This window comes from Hoplias malabaricus, chromosome 2 (assembly GCF_029633855.1).
Source record: "Hoplias malabaricus isolate fHopMal1 chromosome 2, fHopMal1.hap1, whole genome shotgun sequence".
Lineage (NCBI taxonomy): Eukaryota > Metazoa > Chordata > Actinopteri > Characiformes > Erythrinidae > Hoplias > Hoplias malabaricus.
In genome coordinates, this window is record NC_089801.1 from 39,209,866 (window position 1) to 39,227,744 (window position 17,879).

General features: G+C 40.8%; 2 protein-coding genes across 2 annotated transcripts in view; both read right to left on the bottom strand.

Moving 5' to 3' along the window:
* The window catches only part of arhgef9a (Cdc42 guanine nucleotide exchange factor (GEF) 9a), a 30,653-nt gene extending 25,357 nt beyond the window's left edge, over nt 1–5,296 (bottom strand). Inside the window, exon 1 of the mRNA XM_066659106.1 lies at nt 5,239–5,296. The gene's annotated coding sequence lies outside the window, so the exon portion shown is untranslated. The remainder of the gene's footprint in view (nt 1–5,238) is intronic.
* Nucleotides 5,297–7,185: 1,889 nt separating this feature from the next.
* On the bottom strand, nt 7,186–17,723 carry amer1 (APC membrane recruitment protein 1). The gene is made up of 2 exons (XM_066661300.1): nt 17,618–17,723; nt 7,186–13,129 (listed from the first exon to the last, which is right to left on the bottom strand). Exon 2 carries the CDS (start codon nt 13,013–13,015, stop codon nt 10,058–10,060), a length of 2,958 nt encoding a protein of 985 aa, XP_066517397.1. The 5' UTR covers nt 13,016–13,129; nt 17,618–17,723; the 3' UTR covers nt 7,186–10,057.
* Between the last annotated feature and the right edge of the window lie 156 nt (nt 17,724–17,879).

A 17,879-nucleotide genomic window follows, 5' to 3' on the forward strand; every position in this document is an offset into this window, starting at 1 on the left:
CTAGAAACAGAATCAAACTTACTGCATTTACTTATATTTTCTTTAGAATGCTTACGTCTTTGAGGTGCATTTATGTTCCAGGCAGTCAGCAGCACAGCTTTGTTTAGCTTCTAAAGGGACCATACCCCCACCCCCTCTAGCCCTCCACAGTGGAACACAGTTCTGGTTCTTAATGTAACATCTGTGACCTGCTTTAATGAAAAACCCCACAATCCCCACAGCAGTGTTCTCCCTCTGACTAAACAGCCCTGTTCAGAACGGCCGCTTTCAGTGCCTGTTCCTTTAATTTATAATGAGCCACTCGCTGTTCACCGGGACCTGAGCACTCAGCAGTGAGGAGCATGGAGCAGCTCTGATTTTTAGCTGTTTTTACTCGGTTCTCTTTCTTCTTAGTGTTCCACAATCAAAACAATAATCTGAACATGCACCGAACAAGGACACTCACCCAGTCACTCACACCTGTGGACAGTGTCAAAGAGTCATCCCACCTACCAATGTGCGTTTGGACTGTGGGAGGACAGAGGAGCACAAGGAGGAAGCCTACACAGACAAAGAAGAGCATAGCACACTCCTCACAGACAGTGACCTGAGGAGAGGATCCCACCCAGGACCCCGAGACCCTGCAGCTGTGACAGAGATACCATCTACCGCTCCAAGCTGCTGTCCATTAATGCTACTTTAAAACACCCCTGGATGTATCAGAAATTCTGTATTAAACCTGGTTTAAACATGACCGCCCCCATGTGGAGGACCCGCTGTGTGGAACATAAACTGGTAAATGCACACTGTAAAAAAATGTCTGTAAAACTAAAACCATGAGAGTAAATGACTGTAAACTCTAAAAAGTTTGAAAATATTTATCACCCAAAACAAATGTTTATCTCTTTTCAATATTATTGAAAATTATTTCAAAATTAAATTAAAGACATATAAGTGCATATAACAAAATATTCAATAATACTTATATAACAGACAACACTGTAATTTCTGCCTTTTTTTATTATTAATTTTCATTCATTATCTGTAACCGCTTATCCAGTTCAGGGTCGCGGTGGGTCTGGAGTCTACCCAGAATCACTGGGCGCAAGGCAGGAATACACCCTGGCAGGGGCACCAGTCCTTCACAGGGTAAACACACCCACACATTCACACCTACGGACACATTTCAGTCACCAATCCACCTACCAGCAGTTTTTTCGACCGTGGGAGGAAACCGGAGCACATAGAGGAAGCCCACGCGGACACAGGGAGAACACACCAAACTCCTCACAGACCCACAACCTCCAGGTCCCTGGAGCTGTGCAACTGTGACACTACCCGCCGCCAAAAAATACATTATTTCACTGTTAAATGCACAAACAATAAGAGGCAGGACAAGTGTCCAAGGACAGGGAGGAGCTGAGACTCATTAGGGAGCTCCCAGCATGCCTTGTAGCTCCATATTTTCTGTGATTGTCAGAGTTTCTTTGTTTTTCTTCGTCTTTGAGGCTTTTAGATTTTGGGTTGCATTGGGGCAATTATTTTGTGTATTCGTGTGTGTGTTTTTGTGATTCTGTGCATGTTTAGTGTTGATGTGTGTTGGTCTGGAAAGTTTGCCATCAGCCTGTCGAAGGCTGGAGTGTGGCACCCAGATACTGCACATTTCTTTACTTCTTTTGGTAACATATCCTTTTATATATATATAAGGTGGTGTCGCAGTCACACAGCTCCAGGGACCTGGAGGTTGTGGGTTCGATTCCCGCTCTGTGAGGAGTTTGGTGTGTTCTCCCCGTGTCCGCGTGGGTTTCCTCCGGGTGCTCTGGTTTCCTCCCACAGTCCAAAAACACACGCTGGTAGGTGGATTGGTGACTCAAAAGTGTCCGTAGGTGTGAGTGAATGTGTGAGTGTGTGTCACCCTGTGAAGGACTGGCGCCCCCTCCAGGGTGATTCCAGGTAGGCTGTGGACCCACCGCGATAATGAACGAATGAATGAATATATATATATATATATTTCTTGGTTGGGTTTTTTAGGGACATACTATGGGGTATTTAAGGTGCATATCTGTTGTCATTTGTAACAGAAAATACTGTAAAATGAATAGTTCTTGAATGCAAAATGTTATGTAAATAATACTGTAAATTTAAATGTAAATGTAATGTAAATAATACTGTAATGTCATATACATTTTGACCTTATATTTTACAGTGAAATTTTGTCTACCACAGCTGGCATGTTTTTTACGGTACACTTTACGGATTCTATACTTTTTTTTACAGTGCAGGGTCTTCATCTTCTTGGAGATGCACTTTATAATTACTCTATTAAACATTGTTTGCCCGGGTTTATTGTTACAGCGACTGACTGCACCTTCAAAAGCGAGGGAGAGAAGATTTTTGGAGCTGCTACAGAAGAGAAGAGAAAGCTAGAGAGAGAGAGAGAGAGAGACAGAGAGAATAGACAGAGCAGAGTGAGATCAGAACACCAAAACCTTTCTGACTGAGCTTTCACTACATATATATTTCATCACTTCATAAACAAGAGCCATGATGTAATCATCCTCTCTTGCTCTCGCTCCACTCTGTCTTACTCTCTGCTTTCTATCTTCAATCCACTTTTCTTTTCTCTCTCTCTCTCTCTCTCTCTCTCTAGTTATTTATTTCTGCTTGGGCTCTCGGTTCTTTCTCATTTTTTCGGCCCCTTTTTTCTCCAAATTTCCTCTCTTCTCCTTGATTGCTGTCCTCTCTTCATCACTGTACCTTCTCTGTCTTGCTAATCTATTCATTTGCTTTTCCCCCCTCACTTTTCCCCCATCTCTTTCAATTCCTATTAAAATATGTAATATATAATACATTATATTGAATACATTTGGATGATTTTAAGAGAGAGGTGGGGAGAGAGAGGAAGGAAACATGGAGAAAAAGAAGAGATAATAAAGAAAAAAACACTTGTACGAGAGAAGTAAAAAAAAAAACTAAAAAGGACAGAAGAGAGAGAGAGAGAGAGAGAGAGAGAGAGTGAGAGAGAGAGAGAGAGAGAGAAGAAAAGCTGGGTAAGTAGAAAAGCAAGTAAGAGAAAGATAAATTAGTGAAAGAGGGACAAAAAAGGAGAAAAGGGAAAAAGAAGAGAGATGGAAACATGAGCAGAGACAGAAAATTGAGAGGGGAAAATAGAGCAGACATCGGGGAGTATTGATTGTGGATTATAGATTACGGATTATGTAAATCATTCATGTAAACAGTTCTCTCAGCCTCAGGCTCCTGGTGATACATAATCCATCCCATAATATTTAAATACTTGGCTTAATCCTGTGTGTGTGAAACGAAGAGTGTGACTAATCTACACAGATCACAATGATAAGAATCAGTTCCAGATCCAGAAAAAGTTATCAGAAAGAAAGCGAGAGAAGTAGGAGGAGAAGAAGAAATTGTGAGAGTAGAAGGGAGTGAGTGAGAAAACAAGAAAGAGAGAGAGGGAATATCTGAGAGAGAATGATGGGGAAAGAGGAAAAAAGAGGTGGACACTGATCATTCTGCTGCATCAGCTCAACCCCCACAGAGGAGAACACTAACTGTTGACTGTGTTCCATCAGGACCCCACAAAGTAGGGTATGATTTAGGTGGTGGATGATTCTCAGACATCCTGGTGGCGTGTGTTGTGCTGGTACGAATGGATCAGACACAGCAGTGCTGCTGGGGTCTTTAAACCCAGTGTCAACTCACTCTGTTAGACCTCATTGGTCCACCTTGTAGATGTAAAGTCAGAGTCAGTAGCTCATCAGTTGCTGGACAGTTTGTGCTGGTCGTCCTCTAGTCCTTCATCCGTGGACCCAGGACACTGTTGTCTGGATGTTTCTATTGGTGAACAGTTCTCAGTCCAACAGTAACACGGGCTTAAAAGCTTCAGCAGCACTGCTGTGTCTGATCCACTTGTACCAGAGCAACAGTAACATAGCACCACCACGTCCGTCTGATTGTAAATAAGCATAGTGAATATTTAAATACACTAGAGTGTTGTCTTATTAACTGCATTACACACTCAAACCCGAGCTAGTGTCAGTGTTAAGTGTGGAACAGGCACGTACCCTTGGTTTTTGTCGTTACCTTGTTGTAAGTACAAAATGTTAAAAGGTGTCACCACTAGGAGGCACCACTCTGCATTTTTTTTCTTAACTGCCCGTGCTACATAAACACAGGGCTTTAACACACGGTTCCACTATCATCCTCCTCCTCCTCTTCACTGAAAAGAGTGATGATGAGAGAGAGAGAGATGAGAGAATCTTGAAGAGGGGGAAACACAAAGCGGTTGCCAGGGGAGCAAAGACTGAGTGGCATTGTTATTTAAATAAAAGTGAAGATAAAATACGATCTCCATTCTACCACCCAGAGAAAGAGAGAGAGGAGAGAGAGAGAGAGAGAGCGAGAGAAAGAGAGAGAGAGAGAGAGAGAGAGAGCGAGAGAGAGAGAGAGAGAGAGAGAGCGAGAGAGAGAGAAGTACGAAAGAAAAAAAGGAGAGAGTACAGAGAGACAAGAGGGGAGGGAACAGAGTTAAAGACTGATAGAGACAAAAAAAAGTGAAAGAAAGACAAAAGTGAGAGAAAGTTGTGGGGTGTAGAGAAATATGGAAAAATAAATTCCAATAACCCAAAGAGAAAGTAGAAGCACAAAAACATAAGAGAGTATAATACTAAAGGGATGAGATGAGAAAAAAAGAGACGAGAGAGCTCGAGCTCTCTCTCTCTCTCTCTCTTGTCTCTTTTTTTTTCTCATCTTACATACATAGAGAGAGAGAGAGAGAGAGAGAGAGAGAGAGAGAGAGAGATTTCTCTCTGTGGTTGTGCTGCTAAATTTTGCTAAAAACTAAAAGGCAATAGTTGAGAATTGACTAATAATATATTTACACACACACACACGCACACACAAACAAACACAACCAAGAGAGAGGTCTAGATTATATAATAGCACTCTATCACTAACAACTCAGTTTGCGTGCAGTTTTGTGACTCTATTAGCTTTGTGTGTGCATTCTCATCTGTCCCTCAGCATCTCTTCTCCTCTAACCTTTTCACTCTACATTAAGTGCTCACACACACACACACACACACACACACACACAGCTCTCAAGTCTCTCTGTCCTTGCTTTGCTAAAAACCCACCAGTGGAGGCAGTCCTGTTGGTAATTGGAGATGTATATACACGTATCACACAGGTGGTCTTAATGTTTGGCACATGAAGCAACTGAAAATGTCAGAGAGACCGTACCCGAGTACGAGATGGTCCCCAGAATCAGATTATTCCTGTTCAGCAAGGATGTCCAGCAGGGGGCGCTCTAACACTCTGTACTGATGCGCTGCGGCACAGGCCAATGAGTCAAACCCAGAGAAAATCCAATCAGCTCGTCAACAGTTCATTAAAGTCATTAATCAGAGCTCGGCGGTCGTTTAGTTCTGTCTGGAAGCTGGTAATCACATTATCAAGTCTATTACAGATCACAGAACCTTCAGCACTGCGCGTGTGTGTTCAGTCTTCTCAAATAAACCTGCTCAGAGACAGGAGAGCTCTTGGTGCAGGAGACACAACAAAATTAAATCTAATATAAATAAACTCAGAAACAACTATATACACCCATTAGCCACAAGATTAAACCACTGCCAGGAGAAGTGAGTAACACTGATCCCTAGCTGAAGCTATTGGGGGTATATCAAGCAGTGAGTGAAGGATCAGTTAATGGTGAAGCAGTGTAAGGATCTGAGGGCCACACTGAGGTCTCTGGGGTGTCTCCGGTGTGCTGTGGTCCTTACCGACCCAAATTGGACCGAGTAAAGACAACAATGACTGGGCACAGGGTCCTGGGTGAGAAGGGAGTAAAGGCTAATAATCAGAGGCCTTATCCAAGCTTGCCCTACACAGTGGTTTTAATGTTGTGGCTGATCAGTGTAGAGTATGGGAAAAACAACTTAAACACAACTTAAGTGCTTGTTGTAGATATACAGAGTGAGGTTCATCTGTTGCTGCAGTATTTGTCACCCAGCGCGCACACACACACACACACACAGAGAGTTAAGGGAACACCACAGGACCACCACTGTCCAGATATTATTTACAAGTGCAGAGGTTATCTCTGATAGTGGGACAGTAGATGACAGGCAGCTGGGGGAGACACATGCACGCGCACACACACACACACAGATTTGGTGGTTGTCAAGGAAACAAGCCTGAATGACTGCGTGGCAATGTCTGACCATTTTGTGCCTTGCGTACAGAAGGTAGATATTCATCACAAAAATTTATGAAGCGTGGGAGAGTTAAAGAGATCACAGTGTTTGTCTGTGACATCCTAACACCAAACACATCGTATTGGCTGCACAGAAATCCCATCACCAGGGACAGTGATGATGAAGAACTGTCAGTAGATGGTTCTTTAAAAGAAGTGTGAATAACATTACAAAAATATTCCAATTCTACTTAAAGGGGACCCTTGATCAGAGCCCACCAACTCACACACTAAGAAACAACACCCCCAGTCAGTTTTCTGTGTGCTGCTTAAGTCAGAAAACATGGGATAATACAAGTCATTCTGATTCTTCTCCGCTTCTGATGTCAGGGGCAGAGAATTTAGAATTGCCCCGCACCCGTGTTTGAGTCTGTCCAAACACAGCGCTGGACACAGTTTACGTGAGAACGCAAAGACAAGGTTAAATGCAGCAAACCAGACACAATGAGCACAAATAGGAGCACTGAGTAAAAACTGAGAAAACGAGAACAGAGAAGAAAGAGAAAAGAGCAAAAAAGGCTAAAAACCAGTACTTCTGCTCCTCGCTTTTCACTGCTGTGTGCTCGGGTCAGGAGTTTAAAGGAACAGGTGCTGAAATTGTCCTTTCTGTACAGAGCTGTTCAGATGGGGAAAATGCTGCTGTGGGGCTTGTGAGGTTTTGACCAAAGCAGGTCACAAACGCTTCATTAAGATCCAGAACTGTGTTCTGCTGTGGAGAAAAGAGGAATGTGTCTCCTTTAATATTTTTTCTTATAGCCATAAGACATGTCCCCATACTTTAAGGGTACATCCTGGGCTAAACTGGATAGCTCTATGATAATAGAAATGGGATGTGTCATGTACAGGAAGTGACTAACACTTTCAGACAAACTAGAAGCACATTTAAATAAAAAACATCAAGCACAGAATTCACAAGTGAACGGGTCATTTTGAGATTGGAGTTTATTTCCTGATGCGGAGTCTGCAGTGCTCTGTTGTGTGTTTGTGTTTTAAAAGGAAATTATACTCATTCCTCAAAACTACATAATTCTGATTAAAAATGTAAACACAGAGACGGAGAGCATCTTCTGGAGTCAAAACAGTGGAGGTGACTGAACCAACTGTAGTCTTAAAGCTAGACTGACGTGCAGGACACTGACATACACTCTGCAGATTGAGGAGCGAGTGGAGGTGGAGAGGGAATAAAATTCTGGGTGTGCGCTGGAGACATGAAGATACCTGGTTCCACTCACCACCACTGGAGAGAAACCTACATCTCTAGAATCCAACACTGCCCCAATACACTGTCCAGCCCTGTGTTTACACCTCAAACCCTTAATAATTGAAGATATATTTTTATATCCCATTTATATGCATTGTGTGTCTCCAGTACTGAAGGACATTATGGGTAAAGAAGAGTGATTTGATTGGCAGGCGGATAAAACCCTGCAGTTTGAATCAAACATTCATTGTCTGTGTATTTACATCCATTTGTATTTAAAAAAGAAAAAGAAAAAAAAAAACATTTCTCATGGTTTTTTTCTCAAACTCAATGCATGAACATTCAACCACTGAGCACGAAGTAACTGTACCAAAACTCAAAAATACAAAAGGAGAACACTACAAATAATAACAAAAACAAATCACAATCCCATCATCAACAGCACTGATTTTGTTCGAGAAAACACACATTTGTTTACGAAAATAAAACTAAAACAAAAGCATTTGCACGTGTCGCGGTAACGTCATAAGTGCATGAGGTTGACTTTGGTGCACTCCCATTTACGGCATTGTGACTAGTTTGACATTCATTAAATGATATGTCATCATACTTACCTCCTGAATGAATACACAGAAAACATCTACTGAAGAGCTGAAGGGAATTCCATGTTTTTCAAAATTTCTCTATAAACCTTTGGAAGAGTTGAAAAAGCGACTGAGATTTTTTCAATTCTAGAATCAGAGCAATGGGTAGTGGAGGTGAATGGAACCAGACGTCCTCCTCTAAAACCTCCTCACAGAAAGTAAGGACCGCAAACAGTGGGGGACACATGGCTTATGTCTGACCATAGTTTGGAGAAGGCGGTGGTGTTGTAACACAGTCCTGGTTGAGAGGCACATGCAGGACGCTGTAGATGGAGAAACTGATTGAGATGTCCTCTGTTTATATATATATATATATATATATTCCATTAAAAATCTGAAACTTGTATATTCTCATTCATTACACACAGACTGATCGACTCCATGCCGCGCCGCATTGCTGCAGTAAATTGCTGCAGCGTTTCTAAAAATTATTTTTTGTATAGGTCTTTAGTAATATTCTAATTTTCTGAGACTGAATTTGGGGTTTTCATTAGTTGTCAGTTATAATCATTAAATTAAAAGAAATAAACACTTGAAATATATCAGTCTGTGTGTAATGAATGAGTATAATATACAAGTTTCACATTTTAGAATGGAGTTAGTGAAATAAATCAACTTTTTCATGATATTCTAACTTTATAACCAGCACCTGTATATGTTATTATAAATGTTATTTTATATATATATATATATATATATATATATATATATATATATAAAAATAAGTATAACACATGTGTGTGTGTGTTATAAACATGAAGATGCCTGGTTGCTTTCACCACCACTTGAGAGAGATCTGGGTCTCTTCACTTAACTGCACGGCCGGACACTCTCCATCACAGTTCACACTGTGAATGATGGAGTAAGCTTACATTTTTTGTGGAATTCCCCTTTGAGTACAGAAATCTGTAGCTATTTCAGTGTTTTCCGAAGTGACTAGTCAAAAACAGTAGCTAATGACTCCTTTTTTTTAAGCTGTAGAAGCTTTAAAGCTATTTTTAAAGCCATCCAACACAGCTTCTACAATCGAAGGTTAAAATCCTACTAAAAGAACAGCAAAAAGGTTTACTTACTTTGTACACAACATTATCATACATTCACTAGCAAAACGACGGCCTCTTTCTACTAGCAGAGCTTTCATAGACCAGCGTGTGACATCTTGGCTGAGCTACTTGGCTCTTGTAGTACTCGCTGGGCTTCTAACAAGCTCACATCTTCAGCCAGAAACCACATTACAAGTAAATGTTGCCTCTTTTTAAATAAAACATGATCTGTTTTGTGTGCCTGTTCATGGCCCCGTACCCCCTAAGGTTCTCTTTGAGTGCACACACGTCTTGTCCTCACTAATGTAGTGCAGAAATATGCCAGCTAAGTTTGCTAAGCGTAAAATTAAACTACTATTTGAAATATTTAAAAAATGTAAACATGGAAAAAGTGTAACATACAGCATTGGTGAAAAGTGTTCCAGAAAAGATGCTCAAAAAACTCAATGTTATCTCACATTCAAAATCTGTTTAAAGAAAGAGGTCCCACACTTCAATTAATAACCACTACCATGTGACGTGGTAGTGCAGTAGAGGCAGAAATTAGGGCAACACAGTGTCTCTGTTGTGTGCTAGCATAGAGGCTGTCCTTTATAAAAATCAGTCAAAGGGATACTGAATTATCTGAGAAAATCAAACACAACAAAAAATTGCTCTAATTATGGTCAATGGTCATAGACACAGCTGCTACATATATGCAAAAACAACATGGCTAATTTATAAAAACATGGCAGTAATATTGAAAAAAGACAACTTAAAAACTACACTGTCACTAAAAAGGAATAGCTTATATTGAGATAACAGCAAAAATATTTCTTGGGAAGGAAAGTGTGTATACGAATCAAGATGGTCAGTAAACATCCAGCTGTGTCTTTGGTGATGAGACTTTTTTTTTCTGCATGTGACAAATAAATGTTGTTTACATGGTGCACTTAGGGGTTGCTGTAGTGAATGCCCCCTCCATTTCTGGCCTCCGACTCTTATTCGTGATCTGTCTGGGAGTCTCTGATTGGTCAGAACGGAGGTGTGGAATACCCTGTGTGATTCCGACTGGTCGAACTTTCCACTCCGTTCCTGATGGCGGGTAACTACAAGGATACATGGCATCCCCTCCTCCAGACATTATGTCTCCTTCAGCACCTACTCTGGGGATTCGTGCGGAACTGTTATTGCGACAAGCAGCCTGTAGGGGAAGATGTGAGGGTCTGATTGTTTGCTCACAGTTAGAAGTGCAGCTAGACATGGTTTCCATCCAAGGACTGCCATGTGAAAACTTTTGTTGCTGTTGATTCGAGAAGTTGGCTTTCCTGGTAGAGTCAAATTCACAACCATGTCCCTGTCTCTGGTCCCTGCCTGGATGTCTTGGCAAAGCCCTGTCACAACAGTCCCCCGTTTCAGGGCTATTCTTCCTGCGCTGGAAAGAAAGTGTCATCTTAGGTCCATGGGAAGCTACAGATGTGTAAATCTCACTAGTCTGAAACTCCAGACTGTCTGTATCTAGAGATCGGCTACGACGATTAAGTGCTAGGGGAGCGGGAACAGGAGGTCCTGACCGGCCCAAGCTAAGGTGGCGAGGAAGGCTTGTGATGCCCCAGGCGTTGCTAAACAACAGGCTTTGCTCATAGGCATCAAATGTTCTCTGATCACACTCTGCAAAAGCATCCTGCTGCAGGTAACAGCCATCATCCTCAAATGGCTCATATGGGGAGGATAGCTCCTCTTCTTCCTCCACAAGCTCTGTTTGCTGTTCACATTCTCCCTCGTTCTCCATGTCAACCACATCGAAAGTGACAATGGCAGGAAGAGCACTCAGACTTGGGCCAAAAGGTGAGCTGGATTCGGAACCATCCAGACTTTCAGTGGAGTTGCGCTGCAATCTGTTTTTGGTGAAGTCCACCAATGCTTGGGAGAAACAGACCATTAGTTCGTCTTGGGATTGGCTACAACCTCGGGAGGGTGGTAAAGAACTGCCATCTGAAACTTCATGCTGTTCTTGCTCAGAGCAGGTGAGAGTCTCTTGAAGAGGACTGGGTGTCTTTGAGAACTGTGGGCTGAACCTCGAATCAGCCACTGGTCCATACAGGGGTTTGTGCTGAAGCTGAGGTTCACTGTGTGTCAAAGCCTCCTTTGTGACCTGGGAACCCTGCAATGTTCCAGGCTGATGTACTCTTTCCTCAGTCAAACATTTGCAGTTACTCTCAAGTGGGTTTGTGTCCGTGTAGAAACAATCACCACAGTACAGATGCTGATCTTTGGATGGGCTTCTCAGATTCTGCAGCTCACAGCAAAGCAAGGCATGCTGGATCTTACTGAGACGTTCCTCCTCTGTCTCCATGGCTCCTGTTTCCAAGGCGGCAGATGTCAAGGCATACAGCAGATCTCCTTTACTCTTGCCCTGAAGGAAGTCATGACTGTCTTTTGAGGGAAGAGGAGGACTGAGTAATTGATCATCGGGTTCAAAAAGTTCATAAAGGGCATCTCCACTGTAGCTATCCCGAGGAAGTCTTTCTTGCCTTGGACGTTCCCTATTCTCCTCATCAGCTCCCGGTGTGGTGGAATCATAGTAACCCTCATCACTATTTGGCACAGATTCCTGTCTGTCACTTTGTGGGGTTAAAAGATCAGTAGGTGTAAGAGCAGTTTCCGTTCCTCCCAAAGGGCTAGTGCTGGTATTACCACTGCTGCTAGTGGTGGCTGTATGAAAGGAGCTGATTGGCTGATCAGGTGTGATTGACAAACTGTCAGTTTGCTCTGACCTAAGGTAGCAAACCTCATTGCCAACTTCTGACTCCCAAAGGCTATGCAGGTAGTCGCTCTCTACCTCATCTGGAGTTGCCATTTCCTCTCCGCCACCTTGATAAGTTATGAGACATGAGCTACGTTTACCAGCATTCCGACTTCCTCTCTCACCCGACACAGAACTCTCTGCAACACTGACGTCATCCTGGTCAGCAATTATGTCGCCACAACCAGTGAGAGAATCAAAGCTCTTCAAAGATGACACATCTCCAAAGATCAAGTTTACATTATCAGTGGAAGCAGACATTGTAGGCAACTCGCCTACAGGTACATCAGCATTGAGTTCGGCCAGGCGAGCCATCTCAGAGTCTGCAGATAACGGCTGACGATATGTAGACAATCTCTTCCTCTCTCGTCCCTGCTCCTCACTGTCTTTACTATCCCCTACGCTTTGTTTGTCTTCCTCTTCAACAATGTTACTCTTGCTCTTTTGTTTCTCAGGCACTAGCGAATCATCCTTTGTACATTCTTCAGCAGAAGAGGCAGTCTCGCTGCCATCAACTGCAGTAGGCACATCTGGCTCTGACACCTCGCCCAGACGACTTTCGCTCTCATCACTTTGACGAATAATTTTTGACTGAGCACCAGGTACTGTTTCACTTGAGGACATTTCCAGTGTCTCGCTCCTTTCTAGTTCTGCATTTTTGCTTTTTCTGTGCCTCCTGATACTGCTAAAGAGACCTCTGAGACCTCTCCTTTGCCTTGGGAGTGACTGTGATTTGCTGAGAGCTTCCCTTGTCTTCTGAGCATCACTAGATCCATTTGGGTTGTGGAACTCAAAATCTGCTGACGACACATCACCCCTGATGCTCTCCTCCCAGCATCCTCTGCTAACACCATCATACGTCTGGCTCTTGGTTACCCCTGTCTTGGATGACCCTCTTCCTTGGCCTTTACCTCGTCCTCCAAAGAAGCTTGGCAGCATACAGATACTCTTCCGGCCTCCAAAGAACTTGAAGGCTGTCTTTCGAAACTTGCCCGTTTGGAGTGTCTGGGGTTGCGGAGGATCATGAGACATGGCTTCTGATGGTTGCCCACCAGTTGCACCAAGAATCTCACCACCAGGAGTAGTCTCCATGTCACAGGAATCTCAGGAAATCGTTGCTAGAGATGTGCGTTCATGACAAGAAACTCTCCCCACAGATAATGCTGGCAAAGTGTCCATCAACCACTGCTTTGGCCATACCGCATCCTAAAACCAAAAAATCAAAACAAAACAAAAATAAACAAACAAGTATGAATAATGTTAGTATGAGGGCATTATAGACTACAGTTGCATTTTAATAAATTAGAAATTCATCAAACAGTTAATTTATTTCAGTAATTCAATTCAGTATAGATTAATTACAAGCAGAGTGATGTATTTCAAGCATTTTTCTTTTTATGTTGATGATTATAGCTTACAGCCAATGAAAACCCAAAAATCATCATCTCAGAAAATTTGAATAATCAACACAAAACACCTGCAAATGTTTCCTAAGCTTTTAAATGGTCCCTTAGTCTGGTTCAGCAGGCTACACAGTCATGGGGAAGACTGCTGATTTGACAGATGTCCAGAAGGCACATCTGTCCTCACTGACATCCTCCTGACATATGCCGGACATGGGCTACTGTCGCATTCCTTGTGTCAAGCCACTCATGACCCAGAGACATTGCCATAAGCGTCTTACCTGGGCCAAGGAGAAAAAGGGCTGGATTGTTGCTCAGTGATACAAAGTCTCGTTTTCAGATGAAGGTAAATTTTGCATTTCATTTGGAAATCAAGGCCCCAGAGTCTGAAGGAAGGTTACAGGGGAACACAATCCAAGCTGCTTGAGTCTAGTGTGAAGTTTCCACAATCAGTGATGGTTTGGGGAGCCATGTCATCTGCTGGTGTTTGTCCACTGTGTCATGTCAAATCCAAAGTCAGCACAGCCGTCTACCAGAAAATTTTAGAGCACTTCATGCTTCCCTCTGCTGACAAGCTTTATGAAGATGCGAATTTCATTTTCCAGCAGGACTTGGCACCTGTCCACACTACAAATGTACCAATCCCTGGTTTAATAACCACAGTATCACTGTGCTTGACTGGCCAGCAAACTCGCCTAACCTAAACCTCATAGACTGACAAGAGGAAGATGAGACACACCAGACTCAACAATGCAGACAAGCTGAAGGTCGCTATCAAAGCAATCTGTGCTTTCATAACACCTCAGCAGTGCTGCAGGGCAGTCGCCTCCATGCAACACCGCATTGATGTAGTAATTCATGTAAAATAAGTCCCAACCAAGTATTGAGTGCATATACTGTATATACATTTCAGGAGGTCAACAATTCTGTTTTAAAAATAATTTTCTTAAATTGGTCTTATAAAATATTCAAATTTTCTGAGATAATGATTATAATCCATAAGCCATAAACATCAACATTAAAATAAATAAATATTTTAAATAGATCAATCTGTTTGTTATGAATCTATATAAGAGTTTCGATTTTTTCAGAAGTGTTTTGCATTGAATTACTGAAATAAATAAATTTATTGATGATATTCTAATTCATTGAATCATTAAATCACACAAAAGCCTAAGGTCACCAATGCCCAATGACAAGCATTGGCTTGAGGAGTACAAAGACAAGTGAAACTGTGTACTCTGGAGTGATGGAACTGTGATGGAATTTTACACCTCTAAAATTGGACCAACTAACATCACTGTCTGACCTCATTAATGTCAGTGACCGAATGACATCAAGACCTCACAGTTCCAACCACGGTAAAAGCTATGTTCATGATGGCTACAAGTTTTTACACGTGTGTTAAAACTTGATTTTCCTTGACATAGACCTTATTTAACAGCAATGTAATACAAATTGAAATATGTCCAAATACTAAAGCCTATTAATGAACTGAACAAAAAACTGTACTCAGCTCTATTGTAGTGTTTGACTCACTTTGATCCAGTGACTGAAAAAGACAGCATCACTCCCACACTTATCAATTTAACTGTCAGTTTATGAAGTGTCTTTTATCTGATGGAGCCTAATAAAGTACGTGTTAACGGTAACTGGATTTAAGAAGCTCTGACATATTAATATGCATGTTAATGGAAGTGGACAGCAAAACAAATGTTCCACACAGCAGGGGCACCGGCACAAAGAGCTGACAGCTGTCACTTAGACAAAGACAGACCCTGTTTTATTTGATTACTTCTCTTATATATAAAGTATTAAATCTCTGAAACTCTGCACCAAAAACAACGCAAATATTATTCAAAATAGTATGACGGAGTACAGCCTGTGGAGTATGTAGTAAGATTACGTTTTTTTTTTTAAAAAGTGTGTATGCTCATCTACTTATACTTCATACATATATATCAAGACTTACGCATACAACTTCAAATATTACGGTACAACTTCTAGATTATAAACACGATTTGGAAAATGAGAAAACACTGTCAAAAATATGTCGCTGGACTCACAGGCAAAATGCATCAAGCTGACGACCAATCAATTCGATATAGTGTGCATTTGTGGTCTGCTGTGTCTTGATTTGAACTGGTGGTGGTGGGAGAGTCTGTGCACTTTAATATTTTATTAGTTTGATACTTGGACTGAATGGAGAATGGGAGAGACAACAAAAACCCCTGCTATTTTATTCATTTTCAGTTTGAACGCATAAAGACAGAAATGAGAATTCAGTCCGAGTTTTGTATACGTTCATTATTTTGATTGGGAAGTGTGGGCAGGCTTAAAGAACACTTTACACCTTATAGGTGAGTCTGAAAAAACACCTGCCCTTTACAGCTCTCCACAGTTACATTATTCAGACCAGTGTTCCAAATTCTATACATTATAGGAATTATTTGTAATCCATGATTTTAGAAAAAAAATTAAAATCACCTGTACTACAATATATCTGTGATTATTCAACTTGTATATATAAACCTCACTGAGTTCCTGAGATTATCCTGAAATTAACAAGCTCTCATTTGTCTGTCTTCAAATTTTCTATCAAATATGATCCACTATATTCATCAGTTACAACATGAAATTTAAATAAAACCTAGAAACTGTAAAGACACTTCAACCCAGCTAAAGACGGATACCATAAGCTTTCATTTGGCACCTCTACCACCAGTTCAAAACAAAAGGCAACAACGGACCATAAGCATTATATTTAATCGATTGGTCGTCTGCTCGAGGCACTTTGCCTGTGAGTCCAGTGACATATTTTTGACAGTGATTTCTCACTTTTCAATTTGTGTTCCTAATCTAGGAGTCATACTGTAATAACTCAAGTCGTATGCGTAAATCATTATAACAGTATATTTTTTAAGCTGTATTCTTATAGAACACACACAAAACAGACTTTTGTGTACAAAAGCAGATGAGCATGCACGCATATATATATATATATATATATATATTTTTTTTTTTTTTTTTTAAACAGTAATCTTACTCCATGGTGGAGATTTAACTTTGCTGGTTCGTCGCATATGGTTTGGTTTAAAAATAAGTGATCTCAAGATTTAACATATAAACAGAACAATATCAACTTTTAACAGAAAAAAAAAAACCTTATGTACAATTTAAACATGATAGCGCTTAATTTTAACACAATATTAGTGAAACCACTGGTGTGATTTCTGACAGATACTTATAAAACGTTCAACAAAACTGTAATTGAAAGAATTTAAAGGAGCTAAGTGATAAATAATCATATGCTATTTATGTAGATCATTATTCACAAATTACTTTAAAAATTAAAAGCCTGATTCATTGCACTGTTGTGGGTCTTTAATGAAGTCTGTGTCTCCTAAGGACCTCAAAGGGAAGCATGGTTTAATAAGGCTGCCGAAGGATTATACTGAGTCCTTAGAGAAAACACCCATGTGTCTTAATCTTGATCTTAATCCTGATTTCACAGAGGATTAAACCAAAACCTGAGTCAAAAAGTCAAACATGATCTTTGTGCTTTGGAGAACAGCCCTCATGAGAATATTACAAAGCTAAATTGCTCAGTTATCCAGATAAATAAAGCCCAGAATCAACTGAAATAAAACTGAGGGACATTCACGTTTAACAGTACTCAAATTTGGGCTTAAGTTATCTAAACATACCGTGGTCTTAATTTAGATAACCCTAACTTTGAGGAAGAGGCAACTTTCTCCAGAGGCAAGAGATTTTTCTCAGAGGCAACAGATTGTACATCAACATGTATCTAAACACGAACTAGCTCACATCTGCACTGGTTAAACAACAAAAATATGCTAAATAACATTCACTAAAACATGCAGCATTGTTTACAACAAGAAAAATATACAAATCACTTGCGCATATATTCAGTCACACAAAGGCTTTTTAAGGTGAAGTTTTTGGTATAAGCTAAGATGACATGCTAATCAGACCGACTTAAACCCCATAAAAAGGAGTGTTTAGCAAAAATGCACATATGAGATAGATACGAGGGTTCGACTCAAATACAATATAGCGGTTAAAGCAACAATCCTGAGAACAGTTTGTAAAATTATCCTCAGAAACCGTTAAAAACAATTCCCGAGGTGCTAACAAGCTAACAGCTACCGTTAGCTACGATACGAATTATTACATTTTAAAGCCGTTGACGGTCATTACTTCAAACATAACGCGTTAAAAAGGTAGAGAATATGTTATTTATTCCGAATATACATTAAAACGGACTTACGTTACTCTCCCATGGCCGTTTTACTGCCTACATAGCCGGTTAGCATCAATCTGTGCAGCATTGAAAAAAAATCTCCACAGTCTGTAGCCACTTTGTTCAGGCGGACAGTCCGCAGTGCATAATGGGAAATGTAGTTCTACATTACCTGCCTAGTTCTAGGACAGGTGTGATTTTATTTTGTATTGTTATATTTGTGTTAAGCATTTCATTTAATCAGTTTTTATAAATGCCACATTCAGACAATAAAAACATGAATTAATTC